The 15675-nt window shown below is 59.4% G+C and overlaps 2 protein-coding genes across 2 annotated transcripts in view; both read left to right on the top strand.

The window, feature by feature from the left end:
- LOC137753861 (guanine nucleotide-binding protein G(o) subunit alpha) overlaps positions 1 to 1172 on the top strand; it is a 156038-nt gene extending 154866 nt beyond the window's left edge. Inside the window, exon 8 of the mRNA XM_068529253.1 lies at positions 985 to 1172. Coding sequence (XP_068385354.1) covers positions 985 to 1172 — 188 coding nt within the window. The remainder of the gene's footprint in view (positions 1 to 984) is intronic.
- Positions 1173 to 8415: 7243 nt separating this feature from the next.
- LOC137752385 (guanine nucleotide-binding protein G(o) subunit alpha-like) lies at positions 8416 to 12225 on the top strand. Its single transcript, XM_068527107.1, has 2 exons — positions 8416 to 8773; positions 11940 to 12225. Exons 1-2 carry the CDS (start codon positions 8416 to 8418, stop codon positions 12125 to 12127), a joined length of 546 nt encoding a protein of 181 aa, XP_068383208.1. The 3' UTR covers positions 12128 to 12225.
- Positions 12226 to 15675: the final 3450 nt, after the last annotated feature.

Here is a 15675-nt window from a genome sequence, read left to right on the forward strand (position 1 = left end):
AGTCACCAAGGCCATTTGGTGCTGACGAGGTCCCAGGGACCCTCTCCCTCACCTCCGGCCCAGATTTAGGTAGACCCTCAAGGCCAGGCCTGGTGGCCTGTGCCCATGTGCCGAGGGGCTGGGTCCGTCCCGCCCCCGCAGGCGTGCCACCCCTGGGCTTCCAGCCTGCAAAGCAGCCACCCCAGTGCGGCGCTGTGGCTCTGAAGTCCAGCCCCCCTCCCTCCCTCAGTGGGTTGCGACAGCCCTGCCTGGGCCTGGGCCGGGGTTCCTAGAGCCTGTGGAGGCTTCAGGGCAAAGCCAGGAGTCCTGTTCTGTTCCTCCCTAAACAGCAGCTGCTCTCCTGGAAACGCCTCTCCCTGGGCTCACCAGGGACAGAGTGATGTGGCGGCAAGGAAGGCAGCAAGCCAGACAGTTCTGAATCCCTGGACGGTGAACATGAGAAGGAGGAAGGGGGAAGGAAGGAGGGTGGGGCGATGAGAGGAAGGAGGCCCAGGAGGCTCCCAGGTGCAGCACAGTTTCCACCCACCTTGCCCAGCAACAGCCAAGGGAGGTGGCGTCCCTGCCCACTCCGAGGAGTCACAGCCAGGAGAGGACAGCCTGCAGGGGCTGGCGCAGGCTTCTGCACCTGTGTGAGGGCTGGTTCAGATTTCTTTGGGCAGGACCCACAGGAAGAGAGAATGTTTGCATCAGGAGCCCGTACATGCATCTATAAAAAGAAACAGGAGTTCCATGAAACAGTGTTCACCCTTAGCACAGGTGAGGCCCGGTGAGGTTTGCTCTCTCGTTTCCTTCATTGGTTTTAAACTGGATGTGGACCACGGACTTGGTTTCATGACCCACTGTTGATCGAGCTGAGCTGTCGTCAGCTTTCTCCTGCAGGGTTGTCACTGAGAGGCCCTCGGTGTCCGCTCCCCAGCCCGTGGCCTGACCGGCACCCAGGTGGGGGCCTCGCCTCACCAGCTCCTGACCTGGTCTCTCCCGCAGGCCCCAACACCTTCACGGAAGCCGTGGCTCATATCCAGGCGCAGTATGAGAGCAAGAACAAGTCGGCCCACAAGGAGATCTACACCCACATCACCTGTGCCACTGACACCAACAACATCCAGTTTGTCTTTGACGCCGTGACGGACGTCATCATCGCCAAAAACCTTCGGGGCTGTGGCCTCTACTGAGACCTGGCCTTGCCACCCAGCTGCCCACCACCCTGCCCAGCCTGCCACCCCACCCCTGCCCTGGAACCAGAGCTCCGCCACCTCCCGGACCACTCCCTGCCCTGGACAAGGGAGCACCAGCAGCTGGCACTGAGCGGGGAAGAGGAGGCGCCCTCCACGGCCTCCCCCACCCCAGACACCAGAACACGTGGTAACGGGGCTGGCGGGGGTGCCGAGTGCCCACACCTGCCGAGACAGACGGCTCGCTGGCCTCCGCGCCATCGCTGGGTGTCTCCCCGGGGGAGAGGCGTACGGGGGCCAAGCCGCCGTCCGGCCCAGAATGGGCGCGCTCTGCACGCGGTGGTTCACGCTTGAGGTCCCAGGGTCCCCTCCTGTCTTCTGAAGTTGTGCAGGTGGTGGGGCGGCGTGCTGGCCGGAGCGGGGGCAGTGGGAGCCGCTGCTCAGCTTTTCTTGGGGTCTCTCTGGTCGAGGGCAGCTCCGTCACCAAAGGCCAGGGTGGGACCAGGCCACCAACCGCGTGTGGGTCCGGGGGCTCAGGCCTCGGCAGGTGTCTCCCTCCTCCTCCCCCTGGACCTCAGCCCCGGACGCCAGTCCTTCCTCCTCTGGGCCTCTCTCCCTTCACACCTCTGGGGCTCCCCAGTGCCCTCCTGGGGAACCCCCACCCCGACCCCTCACAGGTCTGGAAATGCTTCTGAGACCGACTTCTTGCAAAGGCACGTGGTAGATGGTCGGCGGGGTTGAGTCCCGTGGTGCCTGGACGGAGGTGGGGAAGAGGCGGTGGGGGAGGGGAGGCCAGGGGAAGTGGCTCTTGCGTTGACTGGGATGGGGGCCTCCCACCCAGTCTTTGCAGGCCCCAGGGTGGCTTATCTACTTCTCCCATCACCCGGGGCTTGGGCGGCCGCTCTGGAGTGTGAGCAGACATGCTTTTTCTTCCCAAATTTCATGGCGAATCCAACGCAAACCAGCTGGGGCAGCAGGGGGCCAGGGGACTGGAGGTTCTGTAGTTGAGGAGACCCAGGGGAGGTGTGGGCACGGCCCCTGTAGCCAGTGTCCCAGCTTCCTTCTGTCTTGGTGAAGAAATCGGAGAGTTTGTCCACAGCCCTTGGGGTCCCGCCAGCCCCCAGGGGCAGAGGAGGGCAGACGGACGTGCCCATCATACTGTGTGTGCTGTGAGGGGCGCAGCCTGGCTCACACACACACACACACCCCCAGCCCCCTCCCCGGACAGAGAGTCCCGAGACCCCTTGGAGGGGCTTTGCTGTAGAGATCCCTGAGGAGAAAAGGGTGGGGTGACTCCTCCTGGTGACCCAGGCCCTGGCTGACCTTGGACAATGAACACACCTCTTTCTCTCCTGGGCGCCTCCCGTTGGCAGATGCCACCAGCCAACACCCCAGGCAGACAGACCCTGTGTGCTTGGATGGCAGCTTTGCCTGGGGAGCCAGATGTGCCCACAGGAGGAGAGGGGCCGCCCCTCAGGGGCCTCTGGCTCCCTCCTCAAGCCCTCTGCTCCTCCAGCACCCGCTCTGGGCTCTGCTCAGTCCTGGGCCAGGCAGGACCCCTGCCCTCCCAGCGCAGCCCCTGACTGCCCCGCAAGCCAGGAACTCTGGGCTTCTTTTTTCCAACAGACCCAGAGCTCTGGGTAGTGCACGGGAGACCCAGGGCACCTTCCCTAGTGCCAAATGCCTGCAGGGGTGGGTGCCGCTGGGGTGAGCCCCATCCCCGCCTGGCTGTCTTGCTGTTGCCGCTGGCCTCATGGGAAATCACCGGGCAGCCAGGCTGTAGGAGCCACCCCGGCAGCCCAGCTCCATTTCGGTTTTGCTTGCCTCGTTGTGTGCTGCGCCTCGTACCGGGTGCTGGGTCGTGGCAGAGGACAGGCCCCTGGAGCCGACAGCCTCAGTGTCCTGCACGGGCAGCCAGGGCCAGTCAGGCCGTGTTGCCCGACACTGAAGGCGTAGCAGTTATTTCCTGGCAGCACCACCCTGGGTGTGGGCAGCTGTGCCCCTAACTCTGCCCTGTGACCCCAGACTCAAAAGCAGCTGCTCAGAAGGGTATACTGGCCAAGCCCCACCTCTAAGGCCATTGTCCTGGAGGTGGGGGTCACCTGCTCTCCGGGCCCAGGGCAGCAGCCAGGCTGAGGGCCCCAGGCCGTAGCCCATCCTGTCTGCCGTGTTAGGAGGCTGGGGAGCGGGGTGCTTGGGGCCTTCCTGCCCCTCCGTGCCCCGGGCTGCCTTTTCTCTCTCAGATGCTCTGCCCTGCTCAGCTGCTTATGCTACTCTTGCCCTCTGACCCCGGCCTGCCCAGGGGGTCCTTGGCTGTCTAGTCGAAGCCCCCAAGGAGCAGGTATCCAGGGTGAAATTCCTTCCCTGTCCCCTGCGTCTCCCATCCACTTCGTCACAGGTGGCTCCACCATGGGGAGGAATGACTGAGGGGACAGATGAGTTTTGGCTCCGTCGTGGGTGTGGGTGTGGGTGTGGGGGAGATGTTATGAGTGACCGGAAGTGGGTGATTCTCTTATCCACAGTGGCCCCATGTGTGCCCCAAAGAGGCCATGCTTCAACTCTGCATGCCTCTAGTTTATCAGGGCAAAGGGAAACTGCTCTCTAGGAGGGGCGCCTTTACCAGACCCGTGAAACTTATGCCTGCCATCTAGATTCCTGTGGGCAGGTTCTGTGCCCTGCACCAGTTGCCCTCACAAGAGCCAGGTTTTGGCCTTCCCACCAAGAACTGAGAGAGGCCCCCAAGGCTCTCCGGCCTGCCTGGAGGGGGCAGTGCCCGAGGCCCAAGGAAGGGCTCTGTGGAGCCTGTGGACTCTGGCCTGAGGAGGGTGCAGGGTCTGCTCCAGCCCTGAGCAGACAGCGTACCAACAAACAGTTCTGACATTCTGGTTCTGTGGCCCCCCTTGCATGAAGCCCTAGATGCCTGGTGCCCTGGCCCTTTCTCTCCTCTCTGGTCCCGGCAGAACCTGAGGACCCATGGCCACATGCTCCTACCATGGGGCGGTGGGCGCAGCCCAGGCAGAAGGCCAGCACCCGATCTGGTGTCAGGAGGCAGCTCTCCTCCCAGTCTCTCCCCCAAGTCCAGCTCCGCCCCACTGATGGGAGCTGGAGGCACCCCTGCCCTCCACAACTGCCCTCCCTACCCAGAGCCCCCATGACCAGGGTCCTTAAACCCCCAACACAGAACACCCAGGAGTCGGCTCACCTAGCTCACCTCTGCCAGGGTGAGTCCTGCAAGGGGAGAGAATATCCCACTGCTTCCACCTAACCCTGTGACAGTCTCTGCCCCCTGGTTGACTCTGCAGGTTCTCCTCTCTGGCCTGCATCATTCCTGGCTCCTTCCCCTCTTCCCTTGGCTTGACCTAGTACACTCTTCAGCCCTCTTGGTGAGTAAATCCACCACAGTCCGGGCCTCAGCCTCTTCCCTCCAGACCAGGTAGTGTCCTGCCCAGCCCCCTTTTTGAGAAGTCTGGTGCACAAGGCCTCTTCGGGCGGCCTCTGTCCTTCCCTGAGCCTTCCGGAAGCCTTTGGGCACAACCTGGCAGTTTTCAGGAACTGAGGCTTGAGGCTCCAGCTCCGTGGCCATCAGAGATTCAGTCTTGGGTGCCAAAAGCCAGCACCCTCCAGACAGCGCCCCCCTTGTCAACCCACAAGCCTACAGAGCGGAGGGTCCAGCGGCCCAGAGCAGTGAGACAGGACACAGCATCCAGACCAGGATCAGGGCCCGGGTGTGAGCTGCTGCCCGCCACCACCCGCCCCCAGCGAGGTGAGTCCTCAGCCCTCTTTCCCAGGAGCCAAGTGGGGCCTTCCTTTGCGGGCTCCAGACAGGCTGCACCCCCAACCAGATGAAGGCCCCCATCAAGGGAGGGCCTGCTCAGGGCAGAAACAGAAAGAAGGCCCATCCAGGCCCAGGGCGCCCAGAGCACCAGCATGAACCCACAGCCCGTCCCCGGCAGAGCCAGCCGCTCGGAGGCACCACCCCTCCTGTGGCCCATCCTTTCCTCCCCCGGCCCCGTCCCCGTCCCCGTCCCCGTCCCCGTCCCTGCGGCCTCCCTGAGCAGCCGGGCCCTTCACCTCCTGGTCCTCTCTGTCTTAGTCCCTGCGTCCTCTGTGCCCATGCCTCCTCCCCTCCCCGTCCCCGGCAGAGGTGGGCTTGGGCACCCCTCTCCTTCCTTAGCAAACCCCTCTTAGGTGCCGTGGTCCCACTTCCCAACCCCAGCGCCACCCACCCCATATTAACTGTAATTTTGTAAGAAGAGTGACTCGTTGGTTTAATAAATCTCTAGTCATTGTAATTTATTGGCTGCCGTAATGTATTTATTAGTCACCCACCATTAATAAAAAGTGCCAGCTTTTTCTAGCATGAGTGTGGTGTGTTGCGTCAGTGCCCAAGTTGCTTCCACCGGCGCCCCCTGCACGACGTGTCCTGGGGCCGGACCGCGGGCCGCCTGGCAGAGGGGCACAGCGTGCTGGGGCAGGATTCCAGGTGACCGGGATTGTCGTGAGGGCAGAGGCTGGTCTGTCCCGTCCCGCGTGCTTGGTGCCGGCCATGCCCCTGCTCCGGTGGCGGCAGCGAGGCCACTGGCCACGCTCTACTGGAGACTGGGAGAGACAGGGAGGTGACGACCCCAGGGGTGGGTGCTGTCGCCTGGCTGTGTTCCCTGGCTCCCTTCTCTTTTCTCACATGCTGACATCTCCTCCTGTGAATGTGTTCTCGCATCCGTGTTCTCCGGGGAAGCTTGGAAGGACACGCTGGGCTCTTGGCTCCTTGGTGATGGGTTCCAGTGTGTTTGGAGGGATGGCAGTGAGGCCTGTGGGGTGTGGAGGGGTTCTCGGTGCCGGCGCCTCCCCTCCCTGCAGTGGCTCCCCTCCCCACTGCCCTCCCTGCATCTCCAGGCTCGGCCCCTCCTTCCAGGCTCACTCCGATGCCCTCCCCACGGGGCCAGGGCTGACTGGGGAGCGTCGCTGCCTCCCCGGCCCCTCCCCTGCTCTGTGCCGCTCGCTCGCTTGCTCGGAACCGGGACTTTTTCACGTGTGTGCATTTTCTCTCCCCAACTAGACTGTGAGCTCTTGGAGAGCAGGAGACTGTGCCGGTCGTTCCTACAGCCCCGTAGCTGCCCCACGGAGGGCCTTGCACACAGATCCAGCTGGTATTGGTGGGAAGAGTGCCCGCTCTGCAGCCCTGGGGCGTGGAGGGGCCGAGCCTTAGCCGAGTGGAACTCTGGAGCCCAGGCAGCTGGCCTGGATTTTTCCTTCGGACCTAAGCCTGGCGGCCTCCAGACCTTCAGCTCAGCGAACATGCCAAATGGGCACAGTCCGCACTCTAAGCTCGGATCTCCCTGGTGGCCCCTTCTGGTCCTGGGAGTGCCCTGGGCATATGTCCCCACCGTGTCCCCCAACGTCTAGATCAAGTCGAGATAGTTGGGCAGTGAGTTGGGATCTTGCCTCTGGCTGAGGCCTTCCAGCTGTTGGTTGAGCAGCGATAGGACGAGGTGGTGTCGTGTGGTGGTGGGGCTTTTCCTATTGAATCCTTGGCTCTCCTCTGCTCCCTGGTGGCTCGGGGACCCTGGGCGTTCCCAGCCCCCACCCCCCCTGCGTGTGGATCCACCTGGCCTCCCAGGAAACCTCCGCCTGCCCTTTTCTGAACAGCGTCCATTGAGACGGCACCGGGCAGAAGTGTCTCATGCCTCCCTGAGTGTGACTATGCAGTGACTGACCGGCAGAAATTGCGGGGACTGAGAATGAAATTGACTGGTTGAGGCTAGGAGGGTAATAAGATCATAGGAGTTTGCTGAACATGTGCGGCAGAGTGAGAGGACGATGCCATTTACTACAGATCCCAGAGGGTGTCGTAAATCCGTGCGGTTGTCTAGGGGCTCCTGAGGGGCAGCTGAGAACCTCGACTGCCCCCTCCACCAACTGGCCTTGACCATAAGGACAAGGGTTTGGCACCAATACCCTTTCCAGGTCACCAGTATGACTACACAGTCATGGAAGAGATGACAGAAGGCGCGCGGAGCTGGCCATGACTCTCTGATCATTTATTCTAAAGCCCACAGGCTCCTCACTCTGGCTGGAGAGACCAATTGCATTGCAGAAGCTCTGGTCTGGCCCAGAGCCGGGCGCAGGTCTCTGCTCTTCCCCATCCCAGCGATGTCACCTCTCGTTGTCCCCTAAGGATCGATGAGGTTAAATGACAAGGCAGGGGAAGAGCTGGCAGAGTGGGGCCTGGTGATGGGTGATGGTCACTTCATCTTCTTCCCGCTCCCACTCAGCTGGAGGGAGATGTCGGAAACCAGTTTACTCTGCGCCACTGCTTGCTCGCCCGTCTCAGTGATTAACGCCCAGTGATGCCCACACCAGTGCTCTGCTCTCTCCTATGATTTGCTTCAGTCTTCTTACTTCAGAGGGAGGGTGTAGCCTGGAATTACTCCTGAACTTGAGCTGCAGACCCATGGAGATAGGTTTGGGGCAGACAAGTTTCCAGGGCTAGGACGGGGTTCTTGGGGGAAATGAACGGCTCTCCCTTCCCCCAGAGAGCTATATCACGAGGGAGCCACCTTCCTGTGCAGAGATGGGTTTGTACACAGAGAACAAACTGCCAAGAAGCAGACTGCCCAAGTTCATGTGCCTGGCATCCCACAGTAGGATAAGTCTGTCCTTGCCCCGGACAGAGGGCTGTCCCCTGGGATCCTGCTTGATTTGGAGTGCCCATTGTGTTCACTCATTTGCTAAATGAACTCCTGTGCGCAAAGCAGTTCTCCACGTCTGCGGTGCTTAAAGCTCCTCGCGTGACCAGACGTGGTTGAGTTTGACCCAGCCCGAGGGGGTACGGCCAGAGCCCCAGGCACTCCTGCAGGCAGCCTGGGCAGGAGCGTCTCCGCAGGTGGCAGCCCCTGAGGATGCCTGCAGGAGCCTGGAGTGACTTCCCCTCAGGAAGGGCCTACAGGCCCTCACCACTCCCAGAGGACACCCCGACCCACAGGTTAGGCCCAACAGGACAGGTCTGGACAGGTAAGGGCCAAAGCCCGGCTCTCAGGCTCCCGTCCAGCAACCCCCACCCCCGCCAACGCACGCGCACGCACGCACACGCACGCACACGGAGACCTTCCCGTGGCTGGAGGCTGCAGACGGGAGAGCTCAGTCACCCCGTCCTCAGCCTCACCCAGGGAGCACGGGTTGGTTCCCAGTCCAGTCTCTGCTACCGGCCCTGAGACGGGGGTGTAGGTTGCTCTGAACACTGGAAATGCGAAGCTCCATGCTGTGCGAGAACGTTCTGTCAGCCTTCCGAGGAGCTGAGGAGCCGTGGGGGCCCAGGAGCCCCCGCCTGAGCTGCCGAGTAGCCCAGTTCTTCCCTCTCAAGCCTAACTTCCGTCTTCTCTTTCCCTGTCTCCGTGTCTGTCCCTCTCGCTGTCTGTCTGGCTCTCTCCCTCCCCGCCTGGGGCTGCAGAACCGCATGCACGAGTCTCTCATGCTCTTCGACTCCATCTGTAACAACAAGTTCTTCATCGATACCTCCATCATTCTCTTCCTCAACAAGAAAGATCTCTTTGGTGAGAAGATCAAGAAGTCACCTCTGACCATCTGCTTTCCTGAGTACACAGGTAGGTGTCGCGCGGACCTGCCAGGGACCTGTGTCTCCCCTGCGGGCACGGGCACCCCTGCAGGCATCTGGCAGAGGGTAGAGGAAGAGGCGAGGGGGTGACCAGGTCTGGCCCCTCCCAGGGCGCTGCCCTGGGCGTGGTGGGAAATGGACCCTCGTGACGCGTGTGTGTTGTGAGCAGGCGACTCCGGAGAGACGTGGCAGGATCAGAAGGCAGGACAGGCCCACAGCTTCCCCCTCTCCTTCCGTCCTGGTCCCCTGCCTCCCCGGTCTCTCCCCCCTTCAACCCCTGCCCGGGCCGCCTCAGCCCCGCCTGCTTTCCGTGCTCCTGCTCGTGCTTCGGTAGCCCTGCCCCTGCCAGCAGAGCAGTTCCCCTGCCCCACGCCGTTGGGCCTGCTCTCCCCACCTCCACCCCCATCCCGCCTGCTCTTTCCCGCTCTTCTCTGCCCCTGCGCTTTTCCCCCAGTCAAACCACCCCTACTTCCTGCAGGCCTTCTCCATCTCCACTTGCCTCTCTTCCGCCTTCTCCGGGGCTTTTCCTCTCCTTCTGGCTCCAGGGGAGTGTGTCCCACCCCCCCAAGAGGAAGCTGTCTCTGGCAGCTGACGGAGGCTGGCTGTGTAGGGTGGCCCGGCTCTGGGCTGCTGCTGAAGGCTAGGGCAGCGCTGACGGGCGGCCGGAGCCCAGCCTTTGTCGCTCTGGGGACTGGGAAGCTTCTAGAGGCCCCTGGGGCATGGCAGTAGAGAATGTATCACAGGTGGGCTCAGTCAGGAACCCACTCCCTGACAGCCCCAGCGAAAGATCAGGGCTTAGGCTTAAGCTCCCAGGGCGACATGGGTCCCCAAACCCAGCCAGATTCCAGAAGAGATGGATGCTGGCCCCTCCGCCCTCCTCCACTCCTGGGTGGGTGGGGGGGGGGGGGGGAGTCTGCCCTCACACGTGGGTGTGGAGGGCGCATTGGCTTGTTCTGAGCGCAGCCTGTCTCCACTGTGTGAATCTGCCAGCTTCCTGCCCTCCCCAGGGTGCAGAGAGGGAGACAGGGCAGGTTCTCGGGGCTGACAGGCATCAGGAGCATGGTGCAGGCAGGCAGGCTAAAGCAGCTTCTGGACCCAGACTCTGCAACTTTGGACAAGTTAATCGCCTGTGCCTTGTTTGTCATCCGGGCACCGCAGCAGATAATGATGCCCACCGCTTGCGGGGCTGGGGGTGGGGGAATGAACGGAGAGAACTGTGCCTGGTGCCAGGTCTGCGCCATAGCTGCCATCACTGCCCTAGTACCATCCAGAGGATGGAAACCAAGCAAGGGGGATTGGCCGTGGAGGAGGCGCCCTCTGCAGGGTGGGGCGGAGCAAGTCCAGGTGGGCACGGGACAGGCCGGGGAGGGCCCTGCCTGTGAGTGGAGCCGGGCTGTAGCCCCTCTTGGCAGCCACCCCTCCCAGCCTCAGCAGAGGCCCTTCAGGACCAATTCGGGTCTTTAGATAAAGTTGCGGTGACCGGATGGGGCGCGAAGTCTGCAAGCTCCAGCAGGCCCTCTCTGGCCAGTGCCACCTCAGGGGGCCGGCCTGAGCCTAGGGCTCTTCCTTGTCCCCAGGGACCTGGCCCCACTGGAGCCCGATTTGGGACGTGGCCCAAGGAGCGGTCAGTCTCACTGTCGTGTTGTATGGCGCGCTGGACGCACCCAGGGAAAGTCGGTCTGAATTTGGGAAACATTTGAGTTCTTCAGGGCCTCCAGAGGGATCCAGTTTGAGTTCAGAGAACACGATGGATGACAAATGGTCACCAGTGAGGTGGCCCCTGGGGGTACCTAGGCCTGTGGGGACGAAACAGGCTGGAGGGGCTGGGGCGTGCAGGTGGCTCTCTGGACGTCCACGGGGAGCTCTGCGGGACCGCCAGGCTGTGTAAGGGCGCGGACTGAGCAGACACTGAGACGGCGGGAACTGGACGTCCCCAGAGTTACTCCTGGGCACTTTTCACCTCCGTGGGTGCCGTCGTGGCATCCTCTGGGCAAGAAGCTCCTTGATGGAGTCCACTGTGGGGTTGTGTCTAGTCTGCGAGCTGCCACTAGATGGCTTCACTGTATTGGTGGCCAGCCAACGGTGGCGTGGAGGAGGCTCTGCCCCGTGGGCTGTCACAGCTGCTCTCCGCCCTGTCCCCACCCACCCCGTAGCCCTGACCCCTCACACTTGCTTATCTGGCTGCAGACGCCTTCCAGCACCCAAGCCCCAGCCCCACTGTGGCTCACACCCAGCCGTTGGAGGATGGCGAGGATGGCGCAGGCAGGGGGGTGGGGGTGGGGGTGGGGGCGGGGGGGTGGAGGGAGCATGGCCCACACCCTCAGCATAAGACCGTGTCATTTTCATGCCGGCCAGATCCCAGGGGCACTGCAGAAAATGGGGCGCCTAACTTGGATGGGCTTTTAGGCAATTCTGTGTTGGTCCACGTTTTATGATAATTGAAAACTACAGGATAGAGCCACAGGGTTTGGGTTGCAGCTGGTGGGCAAACTGTCCTTACATCATGCACAGATACCCCCACCAGACCCCGGCCAGGATCGAGGGAACACTCAAGGCATTGCGGTGGGCAGCGGGGCTTCAGTTGGCATTACAACGCTGCCAGCCCCTTAAACGGCCCACCTGGGGGTTCCCAGTGCCCCCTGTCCTGGCCACTCACCCAAGAACGGGGACGGCTTAGAGACAGCCCCAGCCCTTCTCATTAAGAGGAAGCATCCAGGAAGGAGTGTAGGCACGGCGCCCCCTGCACGCCCAGGGCCACCACCCCGCCGGGAACTCGTGCATCAGAAGCAGTAGGACCGGTTTAGACCAGGGGTGAGTGTTGTGAATGGCGGACTGGCCAGCCTCAGTCACTGTGCTCATCTAGAAAGCAAAAGGGACAGACAGCCTGTGGCCGCTGTCCACCCAGGGCTCCCGGGGGGGGGGGACCCTGTGTGAACACAGAAGGAAAGACCTGGGAAAGTCAGAAGCCAGGCCAGTGCTCAGCCGCATGTGGTTTTCAGCGTAAGATGCGACTCCACCTTGGAGAAGGGCCCCAGGCAGCCTCCTGGAGAAGGTCACGGCCCACATCTTCAGCCCACTCACCCCCCTCTCACCAGGGCCTCCTCCCCACCCCACCCCACCCCACCCCACCCCCGTTCTGCTCTGTTTCGTTACAGGCCCCAACACCTATGAAGATGCCGCCGCCTACATCCAAGCACAATTTGAAAGCAAAAACCGCTCACCCAACAAAGAAATTTATTGTCACATGACTTGTGCCACAGACACGAATAATATCCAGGTGGTATTCGACGCCGTCACTGACATCATCATTGCCAACAACCTCCGGGGCTGCGGCTTGTACTGACCTCTTGTCCTGTATAGCAACCTATTTGGTAATGATTGATTCCAGCATTCACAGAAAAGCTTGCACACATACACACACACACCCCCCACTCACAAACAAACAAATGCAAGTTGGTAAATAAACTTTAAAAAGGCATAACAAACCTTATATATAGACAGACAAATCTAAAGGTTTTTTTAGTTTGTACTAGAAGGAGCTTCAGACAGAACAGACTGACATTCCATTGATCATCAAGGTTTTCCTGGGACAGCGCCTGAGCATGCACTTATGTGCATGCACGCGCGCGCGCACACACACACACACACGTCACGGTGGCAGTCCTGATTTGGGAGTCCATCCTTTTAAGAACAGCCACGTGATTTTACACTCGCTGAGACCCATTTCTGTGAGCAGGGAGAGGGCAAGGAAAGGCCTAGCCTTAGTCCAGCCTTTTCCTCTGCTTCCACCCGCTGAGGCTGTGTGCTGTCAGTTCTGTCCTGCTCTTGTGCAAGTTCCAAAACCCTTTAAAAAATGGCCAACACCCCAAATGTCTCCCTGCCCTATACTCCCAACAGAAAAATTAAGGATGCTTCTCTTTGGGGTGGTAGAGGTGGTTAATTTCAAGAATTTAGAAGAATCATTGCTCCGACCAATCCACTGTCTGTCTCCTGAGTTTTCTTTATTCATGTTAACAAGGCAAGAGTCAGGGAAAAGGGAGACTCCGGCTGCTTTCTGCAAGCAGCTGAGGGGAGGGGCCGTGCAAAGCACAAGGTCACAGTGCAGAGCTGAAGCTGCTCCTCCCCTCCAGAAGGGCTCCCCCTCCAAGAGGGCGGGGGGGGGGGGGGGGGGAAGAAGGGGAGTGATGGGAGTGGCGGAGGGGAGGGCGGATCTGCAGACCTGGCTGGGTCAGGGTCCCGAGGGCTGAGGCCTCCCAGGAGGCCTGGGCTAGGCTTCCCCTGGATTCCTGATCCCCCTGCGATGCTGCCCCATCTTGCCCCACCTCAACATTATTAAACATGTTGGAGGGTTGGTTGGTTGGTTGGTTGCTGCTTTAAATCAAGGAAAATGGTCAGACTGGACCCCTTATCTCTCTCTCTACAGACTGCTTCACGGACTCTTTGCTGTTGACGTTGATCTCCTGGTAGCATGACCTTTTGGCCTTTAAGACACACAGCCTTTCTGTATCAAGCCCCTGTCTAACCTACAACCCAGAGTGACTGACGGCTGTGTATTTCTGTAGAATGCTGTAGAATCCGGTTTTAGTTGAGTCTTTACATCTAGAATTTGAAAGGAAAAGAAGAACATTTCCCATGTGCTTTGTAGCTTAAAAAAAAAAAAAAAAAGGGATAAAGGAAAACTCAGCATCTCATCCATCTTTTTTTCTTTTTGAAATGAATATCCACAGCTGCACCCGTGCCCACCCCATCCCACCTGCAGAGGTGCCGCCTGTCCGCACCCGGGGCGCTGGTTCCCGGGAGTGTGCTCAGGCCACGGTTTCCAGACGCGGCCTCACCGTCCACAGCCCTCCCCCCCCCCACCCCCACCCCGCCGCCCAGGCCCGAGCCACTCCACCCACACGCTCACTCCAGGTTTGCATAGAAAAAGCACAGCTCTCACGGGCCAGTAGCTGCCCCAGAAGAATACGGAACATATATATATATAAATAGAGCCCTATAGGAAACAATTTCCCCCCAGCTCCCTTTCTACAGAGTACCTTTATCATTTTTTTTTTAGTTTTAGATTTTGTTTTTATTTTTGTCCTGATGAGCACTATGTATTACCTACCAGATCAGCTTTCATAGTCTTTGGGAACCGGGTTGTGGTTTTTCCCACTGACATTTTGCTTCTCCGTCTCTCAAATGGATGCTCCCTTTGTGTGTGTGCGCCCCTCCACCTTTTCCTTTGTTTCAGTGACCTGTGTTCACTCTTTCTCATGTGGGGATGTTTGTGCTGCAGATAAAAACAAAAATTTTTAAATACCACAAGATGGGGAAAAAAAAAATTAAAAAAAAAAGATGGAATGCAATGTTTACAAGAAAGCCACAGTTCTCATGATCAGTCCAATGTCATTTCTACTTTGACTAGTATCCAAACTCCTTCACGGTTTCACTTTTAAGACTTAATATTTGCTGAAGACCAGTCACAGCCATTTCAGATAAAGAGGCAAAAAGACAAAACACAAAAAATTTAAAATGCAGAAAAAAAAAAAACTTGGAAAAAAAAAGCCCACGGGTCTTTCTAAGCCTTTCTATTCCCAATCGGTGAGGTTTCTGTGATATCTTACACACTGCCAGTCTACTTCTCTGACTAATGGAAAATTCATGTGTAGCTCAATAAAGAGAATGTTTGTCTGTATTCCTGAGTCTCACCCTCGGGCTTCATTCTGACAGGAAAGGGAAGGAGGGATTTGACTGGGCCACAGACGCTGGGAGGCTGGTGGGTAGGGCTGTAGGTGCTGGATAAGGATCCCCCCCCTCCCCCGCCCCCGCCATCAAGGGGAGCCAGCTGAGCGCAGCTACCTGGGGACAGGGCCGCCAGAGGAATGGGTCACTCGGGCCTGCAGGTGCCCTCTCCCTCCCAGCTCCAGCATCTCCTCATGTTCAGCTGGTTTGGTTTTCGAGGGTAGGATGGAATGGAGCGTTGGAAAGGGGGGCGGGGAGGGCAGGTAATCCCAAATCTCCTGCTAATACGGGATCCTGTACCCAGTCGCTCCACCGCAGCAGAATGGGTGGTCCCAAGAAAGAGGCCAAATTGCCCCAGCCCTCTGTACCCAAGGGGTCACATGCACTCACTTGGACATCTTTAAAAGCCTCTCCTGTTGCACTTGAATGCCAGAAGTCCCCGGCAGGCCAAACACACACGGAGCAGCTGAGCGCAGCCTGGTGTACGGAATCTGGTTCTCAGTTCCTCCAAGTGGCAGGTCCGCTACCTCTCCACTGGGTTGCCAGGTTTCTACTGCAGTTAGTTGCAGATCAGTTGAGACTGAGACCTGGAGGTAACAGAGCTCATCAAAATCCTTGCATCATGTCCATGGATCACTTACTAGCCAAGCAGTCAAGTGCTCCACCTAGGAGATGGCAGGGGCTGGGCAAGGGCAGTTAATTGGAATCCTCCGCACACCAGCAGCCCAGGAAGGCCTCTCCTTGGCAATTCCAGTGGCCTTTTGAATCTAGTTGAGGATGGAAAGTGGGGGTTGATAGTGCTGCAGAGACCATGGCGTAACAAGAGGCTAGTCCCCTCCTGTTAACAAAGAATGGATCCGGGAGCTCCTCAGCCAGGAAAAGCCCGCTGGTGAGCCAGCCAGGCCCATCCCTCCCCCAGTGCTGCTCCCACCAGCTCCCCTCGCCCCAACTTATCTGCAGAGGGAGGCTCACAGCCGTCTCTGTTGATGGGAAGGCTGCGCTCCTGGCCACAGCTTGACTTCAGGACACTGGTCTGGGGGGATGCAGATGAAAGGCTGCAGGACGCCGTGACTTCTACATATGGCATACCTGAACTTCTCTAAAAAAAAATGAGCCATAGGATAACAGTTCTTGCATATTAATTTTGTAGATAAAAACAACAGAAGT

Source organism: Eschrichtius robustus, chromosome 19, assembly GCF_028021215.1.
Source record: "Eschrichtius robustus isolate mEscRob2 chromosome 19, mEscRob2.pri, whole genome shotgun sequence".
Lineage (NCBI taxonomy): Eukaryota > Metazoa > Chordata > Mammalia > Artiodactyla > Eschrichtiidae > Eschrichtius > Eschrichtius robustus.

Bases quoted from the DNA above. Each gene is read 5' to 3' on its own strand.
- LOC137752385 (XM_068527107.1), top strand. From the start codon at position 8,416: ATGCGAAGCTCCATGCTGTGCGAGAACGTTCTGTCAGCCTTCCGAGGA. The intron at 8,774-11,939 runs GTAGGTGTCGCG...GTTTCGTTACAG, and splicing joins CTGCTTTCCTGAGTACACAG to GCCCCAACACCTATGAAGAT.